Here is a 19,942-nt window from a genome sequence, read left to right as displayed (position 1 = left end):
CTCCTCCTCTTCTTGAGCATCAATGTCATCCTACAAACCACTATCCTATGCTGCCTAACTACACTTTCCCCTGCCACCACTTTACAGTCTCCAGTCTCCTTCAGACTAGCCCTTCTACATAAGATATAATCCACCTGTGTACATCTTCGTGCACTCTTGTATGTCACTGTATGCTCCTCCCTCTTGTTAAAATACATAGTCACCACAGTCATGTCCATCCTTTTCTCAAAATCCACTGCCATCTGACCTTCTGCATTCCTTTGCTTAACACCATACCTACCCATCACTTCCTCATCCCCTCTGTTCCCTTCACCAACATGCCCATTGAAATCTCCTCCAATCACCACTCTCTCACCTTTGGGTACAGTCATCACCACTTCATCCAACTCACTCCAAAATTTTTCTTTCTCATCCATCGCACATCCAACTTGTGGAGCATATGGACTAGCGACATTCATCTTTACAACATCAATTTCCAGCTTCATAAACATCAATCTATCTGACACTATTTTCACCTCCAAAACATTCTTGGCAAACTGTTCCTTCAGGATAACCCCTACACCATTTCTCCTTCCATCCACACCATGATAAAACAATTTGAACCCCCCCCCTCCAATACACTTAGCCTTGCTCCCCTTGCATCTGGTCTCTTGCACACACAATATACCAACCTTCCTTCTCTCCATCATATCAGCTAGCTCTCTCCCTATACCAGTCATACTGCCAACAGTCAAAGTTCCGACCCTCACTACCATAGTCCTAGCCTTTACTCCCCCTCTTCTCCTCCTTCGGCCAACAGTAGCCTAATTTCCGTCAGCACCCTGTTGGCCAACAGTACTGGTGGCAGTCATTGTTAATCCGGGCCTCAACCGATCCAGCATGTATATCTGTACTGTTGTCTGTATGTATGATTTGGCAAAATATTTCGCCGGATGCCCTTCCTGACGCAACCCTTCCCATTTATCCAGGCTTGGGACTGGCACAAAGAAATGCACTGGCTTGTGCATCCCCAGTGGCTGAGTTTGATAGATAGAAGCTACGCCATGTAAGTTGCAGGTATCTCATGAGAAAGTATGTAAGAGACAAGAGATATCCCTCAAGGGACTGTACTGAAGACCTGACCTTAGTATTTACTTCTCAGATCTCCAAGCAGAGAGCCAAGACCTGTGGCTAGCAAAGTTTGCAGATGACTGCAAACTGAAGATTGTTGTTAAATCACCCTATTACACCCAAACCCTCCAGAATGAACTCTCCCTAGTAAACTCTTGAGTAATTAAAAATGGCTTTAAACTAAATGTTAAAAGAAGTAGTATAGTATCATTATTTTTGGTAGATGCACATTCTTATCATCATCACAACAAAAAGAAAATATAGTCAGGAAACCAGGTGGTCCAAACTCTTTTGACCATCAGCTGACAACATTTGTTAGGAAATACTTTTATTTGGCCCAGCTAATTGCCCAACGAATATCATCAAGGTCTAAAGAGGTTATACCTCCTTTATACTCAGCATTGATCAAGTTGTTTATTGAGTACAACAATCTCAAACAATTTGAAAGACCCTAAAGGGTCTTAACCAAGAAGATCACAGGCCTAAAGGCCCTTAGCTACTAAGAGAGTCTGGAAGATCTGTCCATTTATTCAGTATCTTTTCAAATTTTTGAGGGGAGATGGATTAAAAATACTTCTATTGTGGTAGCTAAGGATATGAGACTAAACAAAAGGTAATGCAAAAACTGAGAAACTGGGAGCTCTTGTTTATGTATATGGATAGTAAGATACAAGCAATGAAAATGCTTTAGTCCCTTTAGTTTTTTATACAGTTTAGACATTTTTATCAATCAGAGGAGAGATTGTGGAGAGTAATTAGTAAAGAGTTGAAGGAATTTATTTGGGAGGGGAAGACGACAAGAATCAAGAGGGATAAGCTGATCTTCCCAACAGAACAAGGTGGTTTAAGGTTACCTGATTTGAAGGGATATTTTACAGTTAAGGCACGTGTATATTGATTGAGTGACCACATTGTCAAACAGCATTTCATCAGAAATGTCATCATCGAACCCCCACACCCCCTGCTAATTATATATACCAACTCCGAGATCGCAGTAGAGCAGAGAAAGAGGAAATTTCCTGATCCCTACCGTAACGCGATCTCAGAACAGTTCAATGAACGGCACTTCCATTGAAATGCCATTTGACAATGTGGACGTTTGATGAAATAATAGGGTCCCCAGTCGGAATGAGTGCAAGTAGGATTACAGAAAATAAGCAAAAAGGGGCTGGCATTTAATGGAGAAAACTGGCAAAGAAACCAAGGTATTGGGTGCAAATAACTAGAGCAGGAAGGATACTACAGTGGGGTGAGGCCACGAAGAAGTTTGGACTGCCGGTTACATACTGTCTTCCCTACCAGGGATTGATATCAGAGTATAGGTAAAGTGAAAGGGGTGCTTCTGCAAATGCTTCTGAACCAGTAGCTCTTGACTTTATTTACCTGCTGCCACTCATTCGCATTGCAAGTGCCCTAACTTCTACTTCCCTGATTCCCATGCACTAACAGTAAGCTGACAATCATTCCCAGAATCCTGACCCTAACACTAAAAACAGCTCTCTTCTCTCCCTAACCCTAACTCTGTACCAACCCCAGATCGTTCCCTAATCTTAACTCTGTACCAACTTCAGATTGTTTCCTAGACCTAACATCTCCCTTCCCCTCGTAAACCTAAAGCCCCCCCTCCCAATTACCCTTCCCCACTTATCTGTTCCACAACGGGACCATGATAGCATCTGACCACCAAAGCTGCTGCAGCCCTGAACTCACATTCAGGTTTGAGCAGCTGCTCAGCCAGGTGGGCAGATGGAGAAACAGCCATTAAAGCCCATGGCCTTGAGTCCTTGAGTTTCAAGCAGCTGGAGCTCGAGTGGCTGTAAGGGTCACAAAGCGATAGTGAGTCCTAAATGAAAGGCCTGCTTTGGTAGTTTTTAGCTGAATTTAGAATAGAAGCCACTGTGAAAAAAGGAGGTAATTAATAGGGCATATAAAATATTGCCTGATTACAAGAATCAGTCGGAGGAAGTTAGAAAAGATTGGAATGATAGACTGGAAAACAATTTACAAGAGAACAGTGAGAGGACATGTGTATTGCTCCCAGGCATGCAACAAAGTCCAAAAGGTTTAGGATTTTTGGATGGAAATGTTTGCCATATGTATTTTAATACCCCAAGCAGACTTCAACACATTTTTCATCAGGTAAATAGCAAATGTTGAAGATGTGGTGAGGAAAAAAGAGTTAACTGGGAACATGTTTTTTGGGAGTGAAATGAGCTGGGAGATTTAAAAAATTCTCTGTCAGAAATATCGGTCAACCAATTGACTGTAACTAAGGAAATTATTCTTTTGAAATGAGACACAGGATTTGAATTGCCTAGACATATTAAGGCCTTACAGAGTTTAATCCTTTTGGCTGCCAAAACAAGCAATTACTAGAAAATGCAAATCAAAATCTAAGCCAAATATATTTGAAGCACTGGATATTGTAAAAGAGCTCAGAAATGGATCTTTAGAAAAAGGAAGGAGCAAATTATGTAGAAGTAAATTAAATTTGTATGAAAAATCCATGCAAAATAATGTTCAGGAGAAGGAATGGGGCTTAAGGGAAGTCAGGAATTTAGCAGTTTTTATAGTGTTAGATTAAATGAGAATTGTAAAGTAAGAAAACATGTATGTAAAATGCTAATATGGTTTGTTTTATTTTCTGTTAATATATGTGTGCCTATGTCTTAAGTGATAATTTAATTAAGGTGTTTAAAAAAACAAAATAGTATGATCCCATTTCCTTTGTCCCTGAAACTCTAAGTAACCACACTGGAATCCTCTTTTTATCAAACTCATATATTCGTTTCTGTCCAGATGTGCCTCCTTCAACATAGAAGCTTGGACCGTAGATTTAATAAGATAGTTCACTACTCATTGATTTTTTGTCTTTGCCTTTAATGCCGTTTACATGTTTCTGATTTCTTCAAACATAGCAGTTCATCATTTTGATTATTCAGTGCTTCCCCAATGTTGCCCACCACTTTTCCTTTGTTCTTATGTAATCTTCCAGACTTCCACATACTTTGAACATTTCTGAGTGAACCTGGTCTATTTTTTTTTTCTTTTCTTGTAGATTAGTAGAAGACATCTCTTGCACTGATGCTTAGAAATCTGCTTCCTTCGGATGAGACTTGAATTTCTTCTCTGCTACAATCCTCCTGTTCTGGTCAGTTTTTCTTACTTTTTCTGCATTTGTTTCTCTGCTAACATCCAGGCAGCGCACTCACTAGCCATTTACTGAATTTCACCCAAATCGATAACTTTTATCACCTTTTTGATAGGAAAGTTTGGTATTTTTTCCACCGGCTGAGCTATAATTAATGTGTTTCTCAGTCAGCCACCATCTTGGAATTCCCTGCTATATACCGTTGTACACTTTGAATCTGTTCATCAGAGATAATGAAGGTGAACAGCCATAACTGCAGTGTGAGGCAAGCAGAACAAACTTCAAAACAGTAGGGTAAACACATTTTATTAGTAAATGCAAGTCTGTAAATCACTAAAAGAATGTTTATTGAAGTAAAATCTAAGCAGTAAGCCAATGAAAATCCAAGAACACTGTATAGCAGAGTCACAAGTAAAGACTGAATCTGTCAGACAGTGAATCCATGAATTTATAGAATGTTATCAGTGGATCATTTTAACAGGCTGAAAAGCAAGCAGTAAAAGTAAATGGTAAAAAAAAAAAAGTAAAAATTCAGACTGAAGACTTTGACCCAAAAGTCGAAGTAAGTCAGTAGATTAAATAAATGGAATCCTCCTGGTCTTAGGACTACATTGGTGCTCAGTATTGTATACAAGCAAGGAGTAAGAGCTGAGAGTTCAGGAGGTTGTCTGAGCATCATATGTGAAGTAAATGAATCTCTCTCCTTCTGTGCTGTAGCTTCCCTCACACCAGCATGCAGGGCATCTAAAGCAAGCCATGTCCATGAGTCCTGATAAGGTACTACATGGTATACACTGCTTTGTGCTTGAGGTTAGCTTATAATAGTGGGCACTCCTGCCACGGACAAGCCCAGTATCTGTCCATCAAGAAGGAAGAGATGACTTTGGCTACTATATCCAACTCTGTCTATGTGTTTCCTGAACCAATGGTTTAAATGGGTTTTGCTGCTGTAGCTAAAGGACTTACCTGCTTTCTAACACACTGGCTTAAAGTGCTACTACTTTTATTAGTGGGGAATTATGCATATCCAGAGTTTTTGTACAACTCAGTGGATTTACAGGTCACTATAGTGGGGATGTTCCTTTTCAAGTGTTGAGTTAATTTAAGCCTCTCTGTACTGAAAGTCTTCCTTTCTCAGTTGCCTGTTTATGTTTTACATAATATCTGTCTTGTCACAACTTTGAACTCATTCATAGCAGGTGACTTGTTACAAAAAATGTTCAAAGAGAAAAAGAAGTCTGTCATAGATAACTGAAATCATTTAGAGGATGACATTCTTCTTCCTTTATTCTAGCCATTCAGTAGTGCTCAGTTTTTTCTTTGGCCAAGATTCCAGTTTTATTTTCTGGAATTCTTTTGTGACATTTTTTCTTTTTCTTCTAGCTTCACTTTGGAGTTGATCCTTACAAAATGCTTTTCATTGTGAACTTTGAGTATGAGATGACTCACTCTTACCTAGAATAGTACTGTTGTGATACTGCCAGTAGTGTAAGCTAAGGGGCTAGGGCGAAAAGGCGTTTATCTGATGCTAACACATGCTGGTTGAAGTTCTTAATGTGTGACTTGCTACAACACAGTCTGAGGATGTACAGTGTTGTTGTAGCACATTTTATGTAATTATTTCAAACACAGAGCTCTTTTAAAAACAACAGTAGCAGTATTAAATTGTTGTTTGTGTTTTGAAAGTAGTGATTTATTGTCATTTTCTTCCAAAGGTGAAAGCTAAGTCAGAGGGACTGTGGAACCTTTTTTTACCTTTCGAGACAGATCCTGAAGTTAAATATGGAGCGGGATTAACAAACCTAGAATACGCTCATCTGTGTGAACTCATGGGACGATCAGTATATGCTGCTGAGGTACTAATTAATTCATAGCTATATACAAATCCATTTATTTTGATGTTTACAAATTTGTTTCATATGTAATTTAAATTTTTTTATGATGTAATTTTCAGTTCACCCATCTAAAACTAACTTTAGCTAGTTCCATACCTCCCATCCTTTCAATGGAGCCCCCATTATGGGTACTTCTAGAATTCCTTTGGTTATCTCTGACACCTGTGTTTGTGTGCATGTGTCTGTTTATCTGAGTTATTTCAGTGGATCTACTTCTTAACACCTTTATTAAATTATCTCTTAAAGACATAGGCAAACATACATTAACAGAAAAGAAAACAAACCATATTAACATTTTTCCAGTTTATATGCATTATGCATCTTTTCTTTGTAACTGCCATCAGTCCAACATTACATGTATTGATGAATTCCTACCCTCCCTTAAACCTCACTCCTCCTTCTGAACATTATCCTGCGTATATTGTTCTCACAGTTTCCACTTATTTCTACGTAATTTGCTCTTTCCCTTTTCTAAACATCCCTCTTCAGTTCTTTTATCTCTTTTATAATATTCATTACTTTGAACGCAGTTGGTTCAGACTTTGATTTCCATTTTCCAGTAATTGCTTTTTACTCAGCCAACAGAATTAAACTTAATAAGGCCGTACTACATACAGGCATTTCAAATTCCATGTCCCACCTCAAAAGAATCATTTCTTTAGTTACAGCCATTTGCTTACCCAATATTTCTGACACAGTACACTATAGGGAATTTTTTAAATCTGCCAACTCATTACACTCCCAAAACATATATTCCCAGTTATCTCTTTCTTCCCAGCACACCTCCAACATTTGCTATCTACGTGATGAAAAATCATTTGAAATCTGCGAGAGCAGGCCTTTCACTTAAGATTTCCCTATCCCTTTCTCTTTGCCTGTACTCTGATACCAGTCTCTGGTAGAGAAGCCGTGTCTAGCCCGCAGTCCAAATGGCCTTATCCTACTCTGTTACCTTTCCAGTTTTAGTTGTTTGCTCCTTGTATCTTGGCTCCTCTGCCAGTTTTCCAACCCTCTCTTGCTTATTTTCTGTAGCCCTACTTCCTATCATCCCTAATGGCAAAATCTTCTTTTTTCATTCTAATGTTGGCATAGTTCTTAGACTACTTTTCCTTCTCTTTATGAATATAATATTCTGTATGGTTGTTTTTTTTCCTTAAGGATCTGCATCCAAAATCCCACTCTGACTTTATTCTGTGAACCCCCCCACTTTATCATCATCTCTATCCATTTTGAATTGTAACATTCTGTTTGTGTTATGTATGTGAGCCTTAACTTTGTAGCTCTAAAATATCTCCTCAAATCAGAAAATCATAAACCACTGTTTTCTGTTAGAATGATCAACTTATTAAATCTTGACCTCTTCCCTTCCCAGATACAATCTTTCAGCTCTGTATTATTGTCCACAACTTCTCCTTTGGCTGATAAAAATATGCTTGACCTGAAATAAAGATGTACACACACACACACACACACACACACACACACACACACACACACACACACACACACATACATACATATATACCTGACTGACCTGTATATAAAAACTAGAGACTAAAAGCATTTTCACTGCTTGTGTCTTACTATCCATATCCATAAACAAGAGCTTTCGTTTTTTCAGTTTTTGTATTATCTTTTTAGTCTCTTCCCACATATCCTTAGTTGCTGTAACAGGAGCCTTTTTAATCCATATGCCTAAATATGTCATCTTATCATGACCCCTTAAATATGGCTATTGCTGAACCAGTCCATATGGGGGTACATAATTTACAGCTATAGCCTTTGTTTATCTTCATTAATTTTATGTCCTGAAAAGATCTGGAACTGTCACAAAATGTTCCACAAACACTGAGCTGTAATTTTCTGGATGTATCAGATACGAAATGGTATCATCTGCAAATAAAGCTAACTTTTCCTGATTACCATACCAGTTATATCCTTGAATTTCTGAGTCCCTTATTTTCTTTGCCAGTGGTTCTAAATATAATGCAAATAACAAGTGGGGAAAAGGACACCCCTGCCTGGTTCTACTGTTCAAACACAATTTCTCATTTTAATACAGTAGATCTAGTTTGGGTTGTTTTGCCGGTTTTCTTTTTTAGCAAATCACCTGATATGAAATTAAACTCAAAAGGGCAGACATGGAGCCAAGGGAAGGGAAAATGTGGAGAAGAACACTTTGCTTATTTTGTACCCTTGGCTTTTGAAGAAGCTCAGGCCTGGTTTTGCACATTTATGGATTTTTTTTAACATATACAAAGACGTATATGTTGGCAAGAAGTATGAGACTATAAGAAGAGGTGCTGGTCGCTTACTTCGTCTGACTTACAGCAGTTCAGGATAGAATCACCAGTGCTATGAAACTTAGCTATAGAGAAGGAAATAACATTCCTGCCATCTGTACAGAAAGGTAAGTTAATGAACATGATAGCAGACTTCTTACACTTTAGATATTCTCAGAGATGGACAAAAGAATGTATTGTTTAATAAACTGTAACAGAATCTATTCTGAAGATATTGCTCAAACAGGTTAAGTCAAGCCATGCATGTTATTTATTCCTTCTACCTCCAAGATAAGCAACACCAAAGATAAAGTCACACACAGACCTTGATTCATTTTGCTGTAAAGCTCATAATCATTGCTACAAAAGCAGATACTGCTGCAAAAATCTGTTGTAAAGCAGATGTTGCAGTAAAAGTTTCATATAAATTAGTTCCCGCTTTTAAAGTCTCAAGCAAAAGTAGAAACTGTAGACTTAACAATCTCATCCTAAGAAAAAAAATGTTAACATTTTGCATCACGATTTAATAGAGAGTTGCCATGTTCCTTCTTCAAATGCCTTTAAAAGCTCAAGGATAGAAGCTCTCTTCTAAGTAAGACTTTGGCCACCCTATACAGATTGTGTTAAAGCCTTATGTCTGTACTAAGTCTCCTACAGGTTACTGAGAGAAGACTATGCCTGACATAAAAAGCATCCTCAGATCCGGACCTGATGGAACTTTTGGACGTTTGCACCAGAAACACTAGAGCCAAGAATTTAATCTTTGCTTGCAACATAAATAAAGAACATGCTGGAGAGACATATACGTGCCTCAAGAGATCCCCATACTCAATGGTGATGTATAACCAATCCACAGGAAAGTCTCCAGGATTAGATGGTATTCCTTTGGAAGTCTGGAAGCTAGGAGGGAAGAAACAGTGGTGGTGGCTGTAATACCTAGAGAGGGTAAAGACAGATCAGATCCAGCTTCATATAGGCCCATTTCAATCGTAAACCATGATTATAAAGTGATTATGTCTATAATGGCTAAAAGAATGGCAAAAGTGATGCCAAAATTGATAAGATATGACTTAATGTGGTTTTGTGGAGGGGAGGCAAACATTTGACAACATTAACAGAACATTGATGATTCAGAGGGAAGCAGAATGTAAGAAAATACCACTTTTGTTGGTAGGTCTTGATGCAGAGAAAGCATTTGACAGAGTAAGCTGGGAGTTTATTAGCATGGTAATGGAAGCATTTGTATTCCCTGATAAAAGTATAAGGTTGATTAAGAGGATATATGAGGGATCAGGGGTGAAAATTAAAGAAGATGGGTTCCTCTGTGATAGTTTTTGTCTGAGCAGAGGAACCAGGTAGGGATGCCCTCTTACCCTTTTGTTATTTGCATTATATTTAGAACCACTGGGCAACGAAAACAAGGAACTTAGAAATTCAAGGCCATAATTGGTATGGTAGTCAAGAAAAGCTGAATATTATTTTATACCTGGTAAAACCAACAAAGGGCATTTCTTATTGTGTAACATTTTGAGACGGTTTCAAATAATTTCAGGATACAAAATTAATGAAACTAAAACAAAGGCAATAGCTGTAAATTATGTACCCACACACACATTGGTTCAGTGGTATCTATATTTATGGGGACATAAAATGAATACTTAGGCGTATGGATTTAAAAGGGATTCTGGTGTAGCAGCTAAGTATATCTGTTGTATTGATATGGATATCAAAATACAAGCAGTTAAAATGTTTTTAGTCCCTTTACTTGTATACACAGGTCAGGCATGTTTTTTATCAACCAGAGGAGAAGTTGTGGATAGCAATAAAGAGTTGAAGGATTTCATCTGGGAGGAAAATATGGCAAGAGTCAAGTGGAATAAGCTGATTCTTCCAATAGGACAAGGTATTCTGGGAGTACCCTATTTTTGAATAGCTATTTCAGAGCTACACAGTTAAGACGCCTATAAATAGCACAAGCAGAAACCTATAATTCAAAGTGGAAAGGGAAGATAACGAAATGGGGGAAGCTTAAGAAACAAGAGACTGGGATTTTGGATGCAGATCCTTAAGGAAAATAAAAATAACCATACAGAATATTATATTCATGAACTGGCAGAAAGTATTCTAAGCACTAATCCAACATGGGAATGGAGAAAGGAGATTCTGCCGATCGAGATGACTGCAATTAGAGATAGAGAAGAAAGGGATGAAATTTATTGGCGAAAACTGGCAAAAGTACCAAGGTATTGGGAGCAAATAATTGGAGAGGGAAAAGTAATAGAATGGGAAGAGGCCAAGAATATATTTGGACTGCAGGCTAGAGATTGCCTTCACTATCGAGGATTGATATCCAAGTATAGGCAAAAAGAAAGAAATAGGGGAATCCTTAGCAAAAGACCAACACTGGTAGAGTTTTTAGTAGAATCTAAAGCAGAAGCTACTGTTAAAAAAAGAATAAGTAGTATAGTATGTAAACTATTGTATGATGACTGTAAGAATCAATAAGAGGAGGTTAGAAAGGATTGGGAAGGGAGATTGGATAAGCAAGTCACAAAGAAACAATGGAGGGATATATGTATGTCTCCCAAATATGCAACAAAGTCTAGAAGATTTAGGATTTTTGCTTGGAAGTGTTTACATAGGTATTTTTATACCGCAAGTAGACTCCAAAGAATTTTCCTCAGGTAGATAGCAAATGTTGGAGGTGTCTTGGGAAGAAAGAAGTAATTGGAAACGTATTTTCTTGGAGTGTAATGAGGTGGCAGACTTAAAAATTCCCTGCAGACTACTCTACTGGGTGAGCAAATTGGTATGACTAAGGAAATGATTTTTGAGTTATGGTACAGAATCGGAATTGCCTAGACATAGTAAGGCCTTGCTGAGTCTAATTATGGTGGCTGACAAAAAAGCAATTACTAGGAAATGGAAATCAAAGTCTAAACTAACCGTAGTAGAAGTAATGAATATAGTAGCATAGAGAAAACAACTAGAAATTGGATCTTTAGAAAAGTGTAGGAGCAAATTACACAGAAAAAATGGAAATTGTGGGAACAGTACATGCAGACAAGGAGTGAGGTTTAAAAGAAGACAGGATATGAATGATTTGACAGTGATTGGATAGATTATATGTGGAATTCAGTAAACTCTGTGTAGGCTTCACGCAAACTGTACACTGAGTTTACATGTGTGCATGATGATGCACAGTGAGCAACAGCGCTCATTGCATATTCATGCCACACACCTCGTTTAAATGCAAGTGGCAGAAAACCATGTAAGCAAACATGGATAGCACTCCTGCTTAAATCAGAGCACTGGCGATCAGTGGTTTTATGTGGAGTGCCATAAAGATCACCAGGGCTTCACAGATAGCTTTCAGTCTCTTAGTGCAAGACATGTAGACAAAGGCCAACATAATGGGGGGACAGTGACCCAGAAATAGGGACATATTTGACTTCTAGAAATGTGCTAGAATAACCATGGGTTTGTGTTAAGATGCATGTTCTGAAGGATTTGAAGTCTGAAACTCAAATGTATGTAATTATTGAGTCACATCTGTTCTGAGGTCATCCCAGTGATATGGGAGAAAGCTACAAATTTGATAAGGAACACATCTGGACATTCTCTGAAAATCTGGACAGTTGAGAGGTATGAAGTTTAAGTATATGGTCCAAACTCAGTACAGGCAGTGTATCTGCAGTGCCAAGTATTGTGAAATCCCATTCTTGGCATTCTGTACTGAAGTTGTGTAAATGATCTGTAAGGGTACATGGACTGCCATGTAAAGTAAACACACATGGGAAGTGTGTGTATTGAATAGGGACACACAGATGAATTATAGGAATGAACACGGGTAAAGGGGACAGGTGAAATGATGTAATGTACAGTAGGGACTGCGCAGTGAAAACGTGTATTATGTGACTGTCACACAGTGTGACATAATGGGGAGTATGTGTTAGATGATCATCCTTACATGGATAATGCAGAGGACATCTATCAGGGATATGACATACATTTGGGGTAGGGTGCATATTGTGAAGCTATGCAAACATATTTGCTTGCATATGAGTGTCATCTCAGCAGAAGTCTCCAGCAAGGTGGGCACAGGTAAAGGCTCATGAACAACATTAAAGGAAGCAACCACAGTCATGGACAATATCAGAATAATACCACCAGTAATCCCATGCCTCTAACATAACATATGTGATTTAGAGTGAATAGAGATGATTCTGCACAAACACACTTGTACAACTATTGTGGTATGTCCATAGTCTATGATGTTAATGTTAATCATGTACACTGTGTCCTTGCATTGTAACATCTGCTGCAGGTGTTTGGAGGGACATTGCTGTACCTGTATGTGGTGTTAGGATCAGTACAGACTAGTTGATTGGTGTGCATGGCATATATATATATATATATATATATATATATATATATATATATATATATATATATATATGTGTGGCACAATCCACACTGTCAAGAATGCTATCCATGCCATTTAATATTGTCAAACACCAATGTGTGTTCTTTGTGCATCACCAGAACAGGTACTACACATGCATCTGGTGTAACAACTTGATGGGGGTTCCGCACCATCCGACAGTAATGTTTATGCCATAAGAAGAATACATAGGTATGGCCAATAAGCTGTGTGACAGCTCACTCTGACAAAGGTGGTTCACTGCAGTTACACATCTGTGGAACATGTGCAGGGAGGTACATGAAGAAGGGTGCATTGTACTCGGTTATTCATGTGATGAAGGCTGGGAACTATGGAGGTATTATGGCCTCTGATTTGGTTGTCCTTCACATACTCAGTACTTGTGTTGCATACAAGGGAGTAGTCAGCACTGTGACCACATGCTGGTGGATGTTCCACTTACCATGTACCGCAGGAGACAAGCAACATACCTACTGGTCTGATTATAGGGTGTGATGTCCACATTATACTTTGTGTTTGTTTTCTTGATGTAACAAGTTCCCCAATGTTTTCTTGTCATTGCAATCTTTGGTGTGTGTTGATACTGTTTGTATTATACTAATATCACAGCTGGTGTCAATGATTGCCCACAATCTGTAGTCCTTCAGACAGCTGTTTGGACACACAGGATGTGTATGTCATCTCTGATGTCCATTACTTAAATAATGGACAGGAAAGGGCCTAGCAGACAGCCCTGGTGTATGGACCTGATCACTGGACCTGAAATATAGGTAATTTCACATATGTCAACATATTTAAATGCCATGATTTGTGATTGTTACGTGAATACCTCAGTGTGGATTTGTGTCAAATGCCTTGGACTTGTCAAGTTCAAAAGGATGATAGTGTTGTCATCATGCATTTCCTTGATAATCTCTTTGGGGGCATCTAATAGATGTAACAGACATGATGTACCATTAACAAGTCACACAGCTCTGTTGCACACAGCCAGGATATCACTAGTGTCCATTTAGAAAAGGTTCATGGTGGCATGTTGGTCTGCCTCACAGATGAGGAGAGTCAGGATGTGTCTATATATACATGCATCCATCGGGTGCTATCCTTTCCCCATCTCACATGGATGCATGTTGAAAACACCCTTCTACAGCAACATAGTTTATGTGGAGGTTGTGTTGAAGTGTGTATTCAACAGTGTCAGGAAGTTGTGTGTGATTAGTTATGCGATAGGTGATCTGTAATGTTGTCACAGCCCATTGATTCTTTGTGATAGGCCTGGATGTAGATAAGATGGTGCATGCTGGCTATCCTCAACTGGCAAAGGGTTTGAACACAATCCTCAATGCAGGGAACATCGAGAAAGCCTCCCAGCTGGGGACTAAACCTCATGTCACTAGATGGGTAACTAGCTGGTTCACTGACAGAACACATACGGTGGAAGTTCATGAATCAACCTGTATCAGTAGAGCTGTCACCATTGGTGTACCCCAGGGATCTCTGCTTGGCCCCTTACTGTTTGAATCTATTTCTCGACAGTTCAGGCTAAAGTATGTGGCCTTGGCTTACGGTGATTGCTGATTCTTGCATACTGAGTGAGATCATTGAGTCCACCTATGATGATAACAAGCTACAGGAGGGGTTAACACAGACAAATGATTGGTGACAAAGCCACAAGTTCTTCAAATAAATGCAGAAATCTTTCTTTATTTTGGCCCTCTGAAAAGTAAAATTCCCTGCTAATTACAGCATTGACAACAGTCTTGCTGTTCTAAAACCCAGTGATCCAAACATTGGGAACACATGTAGGTAGAAATATGACCTTCGACCAGGTGTCCACACTGGTATTGAAAGTCTGTGTTGTGCACATCATAAGTTACACCATCATATTCAGATCTTAGGATTGTGTGATAGCACTGTTATCGAACCTCATCAGAACACTAATAAGGTATAATGCTCTGTTTTGCATGTACCTCACCAGACACATGCAGCAGCTGGAGAGACCACAGGGGTTTCTCACCAAGAAAGCACAGGGCCTACAAAGCATGCCATGATGTGTATGGATACACTGAAAGCCATGTCACTGTAGTCTTTATCAGATAGGATAAGGTGACTTCTGCCTGGCCTCCAGACCAGTCCCTGACCCGGCCCTGGTGCAATTAATGCATATTCACACCAGCAGTGCCTGTTGAGGAGAATATGGTAATAACAGTGTTTCACATGCTGGTATAAAAGGCTCTCTGTAATGGTAAGCAAGAGCACACACACACACACACACACACACACACACACTTGACTGCAGTGAGAATAGAACCCCTACCTATACAAGTATACAGACTACAGAACTCAGCACTTTACAGAAATGCCATGGCAGAAGTCTGACTTTTACAAGACTGCAGGTCAACTTATAGTGGATGACATCAGCATAGCATTTTGGAGGGAAGATGTTGGGAGGCCTGCATGAAATGGATGTGTAGGCATATGCAACTGTCAGAATATTGTCAATCCAAGGGATTGGAGTGGTAACTGTAGGATATACACTTCTGCTATTCAGGCTAGAGACACACACCACAAAGCCCCAGTTGACTGCAGTGAGAACAGAACCCCTACCTAAGTGCAAAGACTACAGAACTCAGTACTTTACACAAGTGCCATGGCACAAATCTGACTTTTACAAGACTACAGGTCAGATTATAGCGGATGACATCAGCAGGGCACGTTGGAAGGCTTTCATAGGTTCATAGGAGGTTACTAGCCTAATGTCCGTAGGGCATTTACAAGTCTAGCCATATAAAAATACAAGTACGCTTTGTGACGGCCCCTCTTTACCCCGGGCCAGTAATGAAGGAGCCTCAATCCTTACCACTGATACCGTTGAGACGTGGTCACAAAAACAGGAATGGATTTAGACAGTATTTCAAATGCAGCTCTCTGTGTCAAGCACAATTTCCCCCAAGAGCACACAGGGAACACTCTCAACTGTCACCGAACTCTATCTGTCCAGATCGCAAACAGGACCCACCTTAGAGCACTGTGTCCCAGTTCCAAGTATCTGACACACCCACACACACACACATATCTGGGAAAGGTTGACACAGATTCTCCTCTCTCCAGACTGCAAGGTAGATTGCTGCCACTAGTCAGATACTTTAAAGCTCTTACCAAGGGTAACCAATTATACTGTGTCAAATTAATACTAATATAAATTGTAGAGTGTGACTGAAGTGGTAAGGCTTATCAGAGTGGCTACAGTGTCAATAAATGTGGAAAAAACATAAATATAGTTGCAAGTATAGAAAACCTCTGGAAGAGCCTCATGTTGATCAAGAACGAATGCAGGAATGGTTAAGGAGAGGTGAATTTACATCAGGAAATGAAAGGTTAATATTGGCAGCCCAAGATAGTGGGCTACGTACACGTTGGTTTACTAAGTCTATTGAACATGTGGGAAAAACAGATGTATGTAGGTTTTGTGGAACAAAATTGGAAACAGTCACACACCTTATTGCGGGTTGTGACTCTCTTATGGCAGACGGACTGTATACAGAAAGCATAGTAATGTGGCAAGATTGTTATACTGGAGATTGTGCAAACATTATGGTATCGAAGTGGCACTTGAAACATGAGCCACAGAGAATCATAGAAAATTATGAAGTTTACATCACATGGGATCACCCAATATCAACAGTCCAAAAGAAAGATGCTAGAAAAACAGATATAGTTGTACAAGAAAAGAAGACAAAAGTTGCATTGATCATTGAAATCGCCACACCTAATGACTACAGTGTCTTGCGTACAGAGAGACACAAAGTCATAAAGTACCTCGATCTGCAGGCAGAAATGAGAGCCATGTGGAAGAAAGATACCCAGGCAGTTCCAATAATAGTAGGAGCAACTGGTCTTATAAAAAAGAATTTGCAATCGTATTTAGGTATTTTACCAATTCATGTAACACTGTACAAATTGCAGAAGGAGTCATTACTGGGCACATTGTGGGTGCTGCGAAGAGCACTTTTGGCTAACATCGAAGAGTGAAGCAATACTAATTTCATGAATTTTAATCGTTCTTTGACTTAGGAATGGGGTCCATTCCTGTCATGGTATTAGAAACCCAAAAGACTTGGAGAAATTAGAACATGAAAAATCAATAAAATAAGCACAAGCACTCTCAAGATGTTAAAAGTATTCTCTATAAGTCCATCCACAGTGAAAAGGTATTCAAATATTTAATAATGGATAATAAAATAGAAAACAGGAAAATACTTAATATTTAATTACAATAAACAACAGAGTTTTCAGTCACAGGGAATATAAAAATAATATAGTTGGATAGAATCTCACAGATGCAGAAAAAGAAGTAACACTAAACTAATCTCACTGTATTATTCCTAACTTGAACTAAAGAGAAACTGTTCTTAGTTAATTCACTTAGTAACTCAAGGCAAGATGTACTGCTGAGATGCTCACTTCCACAAAGCAAGATGACATACTGCACACTGACTGAACAGTACAAATAACTAACAACTGAAGTGTGATAATTGACATAGATCTTTTATATCAGGTTCCAAAGAAAAACAAAAGCAAACAAACTGCTGCTGCCAGAGTTCCATCCTTCAGCTGGTTATAAAATGACTTCACCTGACTCTGGCACAATTCACTTTCTGAACTCTGTTATTTTAAAAGTGCTGCTACAGAATCTTAAGCAACTTTTACAAAAACGTTTTTAATACAAGCATCTGCACAAATCAGTGTGACAGTCAAGTGACATAAGATTTACAAATCTTCAGCAAGCCATGCTGGCATATGCCACATATGCAATGTCTTACTGCTCCTGGTACAGCTGGCAATACCTCACAACATCACCCCCTTTGAAGACTCCAGCTAGTTTTTCAAGTGACCCTGGAAGAACGTTGCTTGAGAGAAATAGGCTTGTCTGGGAACACATTAACCTATACCCTGTCTTGAGAATCCATCTGCATCGACATTGCTGTAACATGGACTGTTTTTCCTTGTCAGGTTTGTGATGGGAGCAGTTGTACTATAACTGGGAATGAACTTTCTGCAGTAACCTGCTGTCCCGAAGAATGCTCTCACCTGCTTTTTAGTAATAGGGATGCAGGCCACACCTGAATCACTTCCACCTTATCAGGTTCTGGCCTAATCTTACTGCTCCCCAGGTAAGAGACCTCTGCCATACCCACCTAACACTTACTGGGCTTAATGCTCAACCCTGCCTTTTGCAGTCTGCCCAGGACTTCCCTGACATGCTGAGGCTTCATTATGTTAATAAAGTACAATTTGTGCCCCTGGCTCTGCCAAGCAGGTTTACTGTATAATTAACATGACTGATCTTCCTTACCGCTTCGATGGGACCCTCCCAAGCTGTCTGCAGCTTACTGTCCCTGACAGGAATGAGCACTGTAACCTGCTGTCCCACATCATATGCTCATGCGCGAACATTCCTGTCATGCCAGACCTTTTTCCTGCTGTTCAGCTCCTGCCAAGTTCTCCTGGACCAAGCCCATGACCTCCCAAAGCCTTGTCCAGAAGTTTAAGACGTGCCACAACAGACGCCTTGTGGGATTTACACTCACCCTCCCACTCATCATGAATCACATCTAAAGGCCCCCTCACCCTATGCCCATACATCATCTTAAAGGGTGAAAAACCTGTGGATTCATGTAGTACCTCTCTGTATGCAAGCAGTCGATGGAGCAAATATTTGTCCCACTCTCTCTTAAACTGGTCTGCAAATGCCCTTAGCATGATCTTTAGTGCAGAGTTTAACCTCTCCACAAGATCATTAGTGTGGGGATGGCGGGGTTGGGCTTTAGGTGGTTCACCATACAATACTTCCACAGACAAGTGAGCAGGTCTGACATGAAATTTTCACCTCTGTCAGTCAGTATTTCTCTTGGAAAACCTACCCTGCTGAACATCTCTAACAAAGCATTTGCCAGTTTCTGTACCTCAATGGAGGACAGAGCCACCACCTCAGGGTATCTGTTAGCATAATCTACTACCACCATGATATACTTCTTCCCTGTGGAACTTGGGGTACTCTGAGACCCCACAATGTCCATAGCTACCCTCTGAAATGGCTTATCAATGGAACTTTGGGCTTGTCTCCTGCCTTGCCTACCTTTTGGCACTGCTCACAGGTCTTGCACTACCCTGTTACATCCCTTGAAATCCCAGGCCAATAAAAAATCAAGTCTTGATACACTTTATTACCCATATGACCTGCAAAAGGAATGTTATGGGCTGTGGCTAGAAGTGCCAGACAGTAGGCTGTGGGCAATATCAACTGCTGTATTAACTCACCCTCTAGCCTTCCCTCAGGGTTCCACTGTCTGTACAGTAACCCTTTGTTCCAGTATACAGACTTCCCTTTTCCATGAGGCTCAGGTGCATGTTTAGCTACCTTCCTCAAGCCTCGAAAAGTCGGATCCAAAAGCTGAGCGTGTCTCAACTCTATCTTTTTAACTCCTCCTGGCTCCCCTTCCACAGGAAGCCTAGTATCTTCTGACAGCAATGCCTCACTGACAACCTGGGTACTACCACTGACCCTGTCCATGAGAACATCATGTCCATGAGAACATCTGTACCTACCAGCAGTTGCTCACTTTCATGCTCACAGCTACAAGGTAGCTCCTTCCTGAAATAACTACATCACCAGCCCCAGCTTCAGTCATGGGGTCTGTCTAGGTCCCCCCCAAGGCTACCGACCTGCCTGTGTCCACGCCTGACTGTGTGTAACTGCATGCACACCTGGTACTACATTATCAGAATCATTCCCTATTAAGACATCTGCATAGATATCCTCATACACACCTACCTGCTTGTTCCCTTTCCACTCTCCCAGTCAAGGTTATCCCTGGCCAAATGTATTTGGAATAGGGTCTCTCCTAAAGCTCTGATTGGTGTGGACTGCCCAAGCAAGTACTGCTCTTCTTTAACCACTGCAGGCTTCACAGTGGTTATGTCAGAGGCTGTGTCACTCTTAGCAGAGGCTAAGATAGGATACAAACTCCAGTGATAGTTTGGTACCTCTATTGTCTCCAGA

The 19,942-nt window shown here is 39.9% G+C and overlaps 1 protein-coding gene across 1 annotated transcript in view; it reads left to right on the top strand.

The window, feature by feature from the left end:
* Positions 1-19,942, top strand: part of ACAD10 (acyl-CoA dehydrogenase family member 10) — a 1,588,826-nt gene that overhangs the window by 984,245 nt on the left and 584,639 nt on the right. Inside the window, exon 14 of the mRNA XM_044068620.1 lies at positions 5,977-6,117. Coding sequence (XP_043924555.1) covers positions 5,977-6,117 — 141 coding nt within the window. The remainder of the gene's footprint in view (positions 1-5,976; positions 6,118-19,942) is intronic.

The sequence above is a fragment of the Protopterus annectens genome, chromosome 4.part0, assembly GCF_019279795.1.
Source record: "Protopterus annectens isolate FY-2018-M chromosome 4.part0, PAN1.0, whole genome shotgun sequence".
Taxonomy (NCBI): Eukaryota; Metazoa; Chordata; order Ceratodontiformes; family Protopteridae; genus Protopterus; species Protopterus annectens.
The sequence above is the reverse complement of the archived record's forward strand: the minus strand, read 5'-3'. Positions and strand labels throughout refer to the sequence as shown.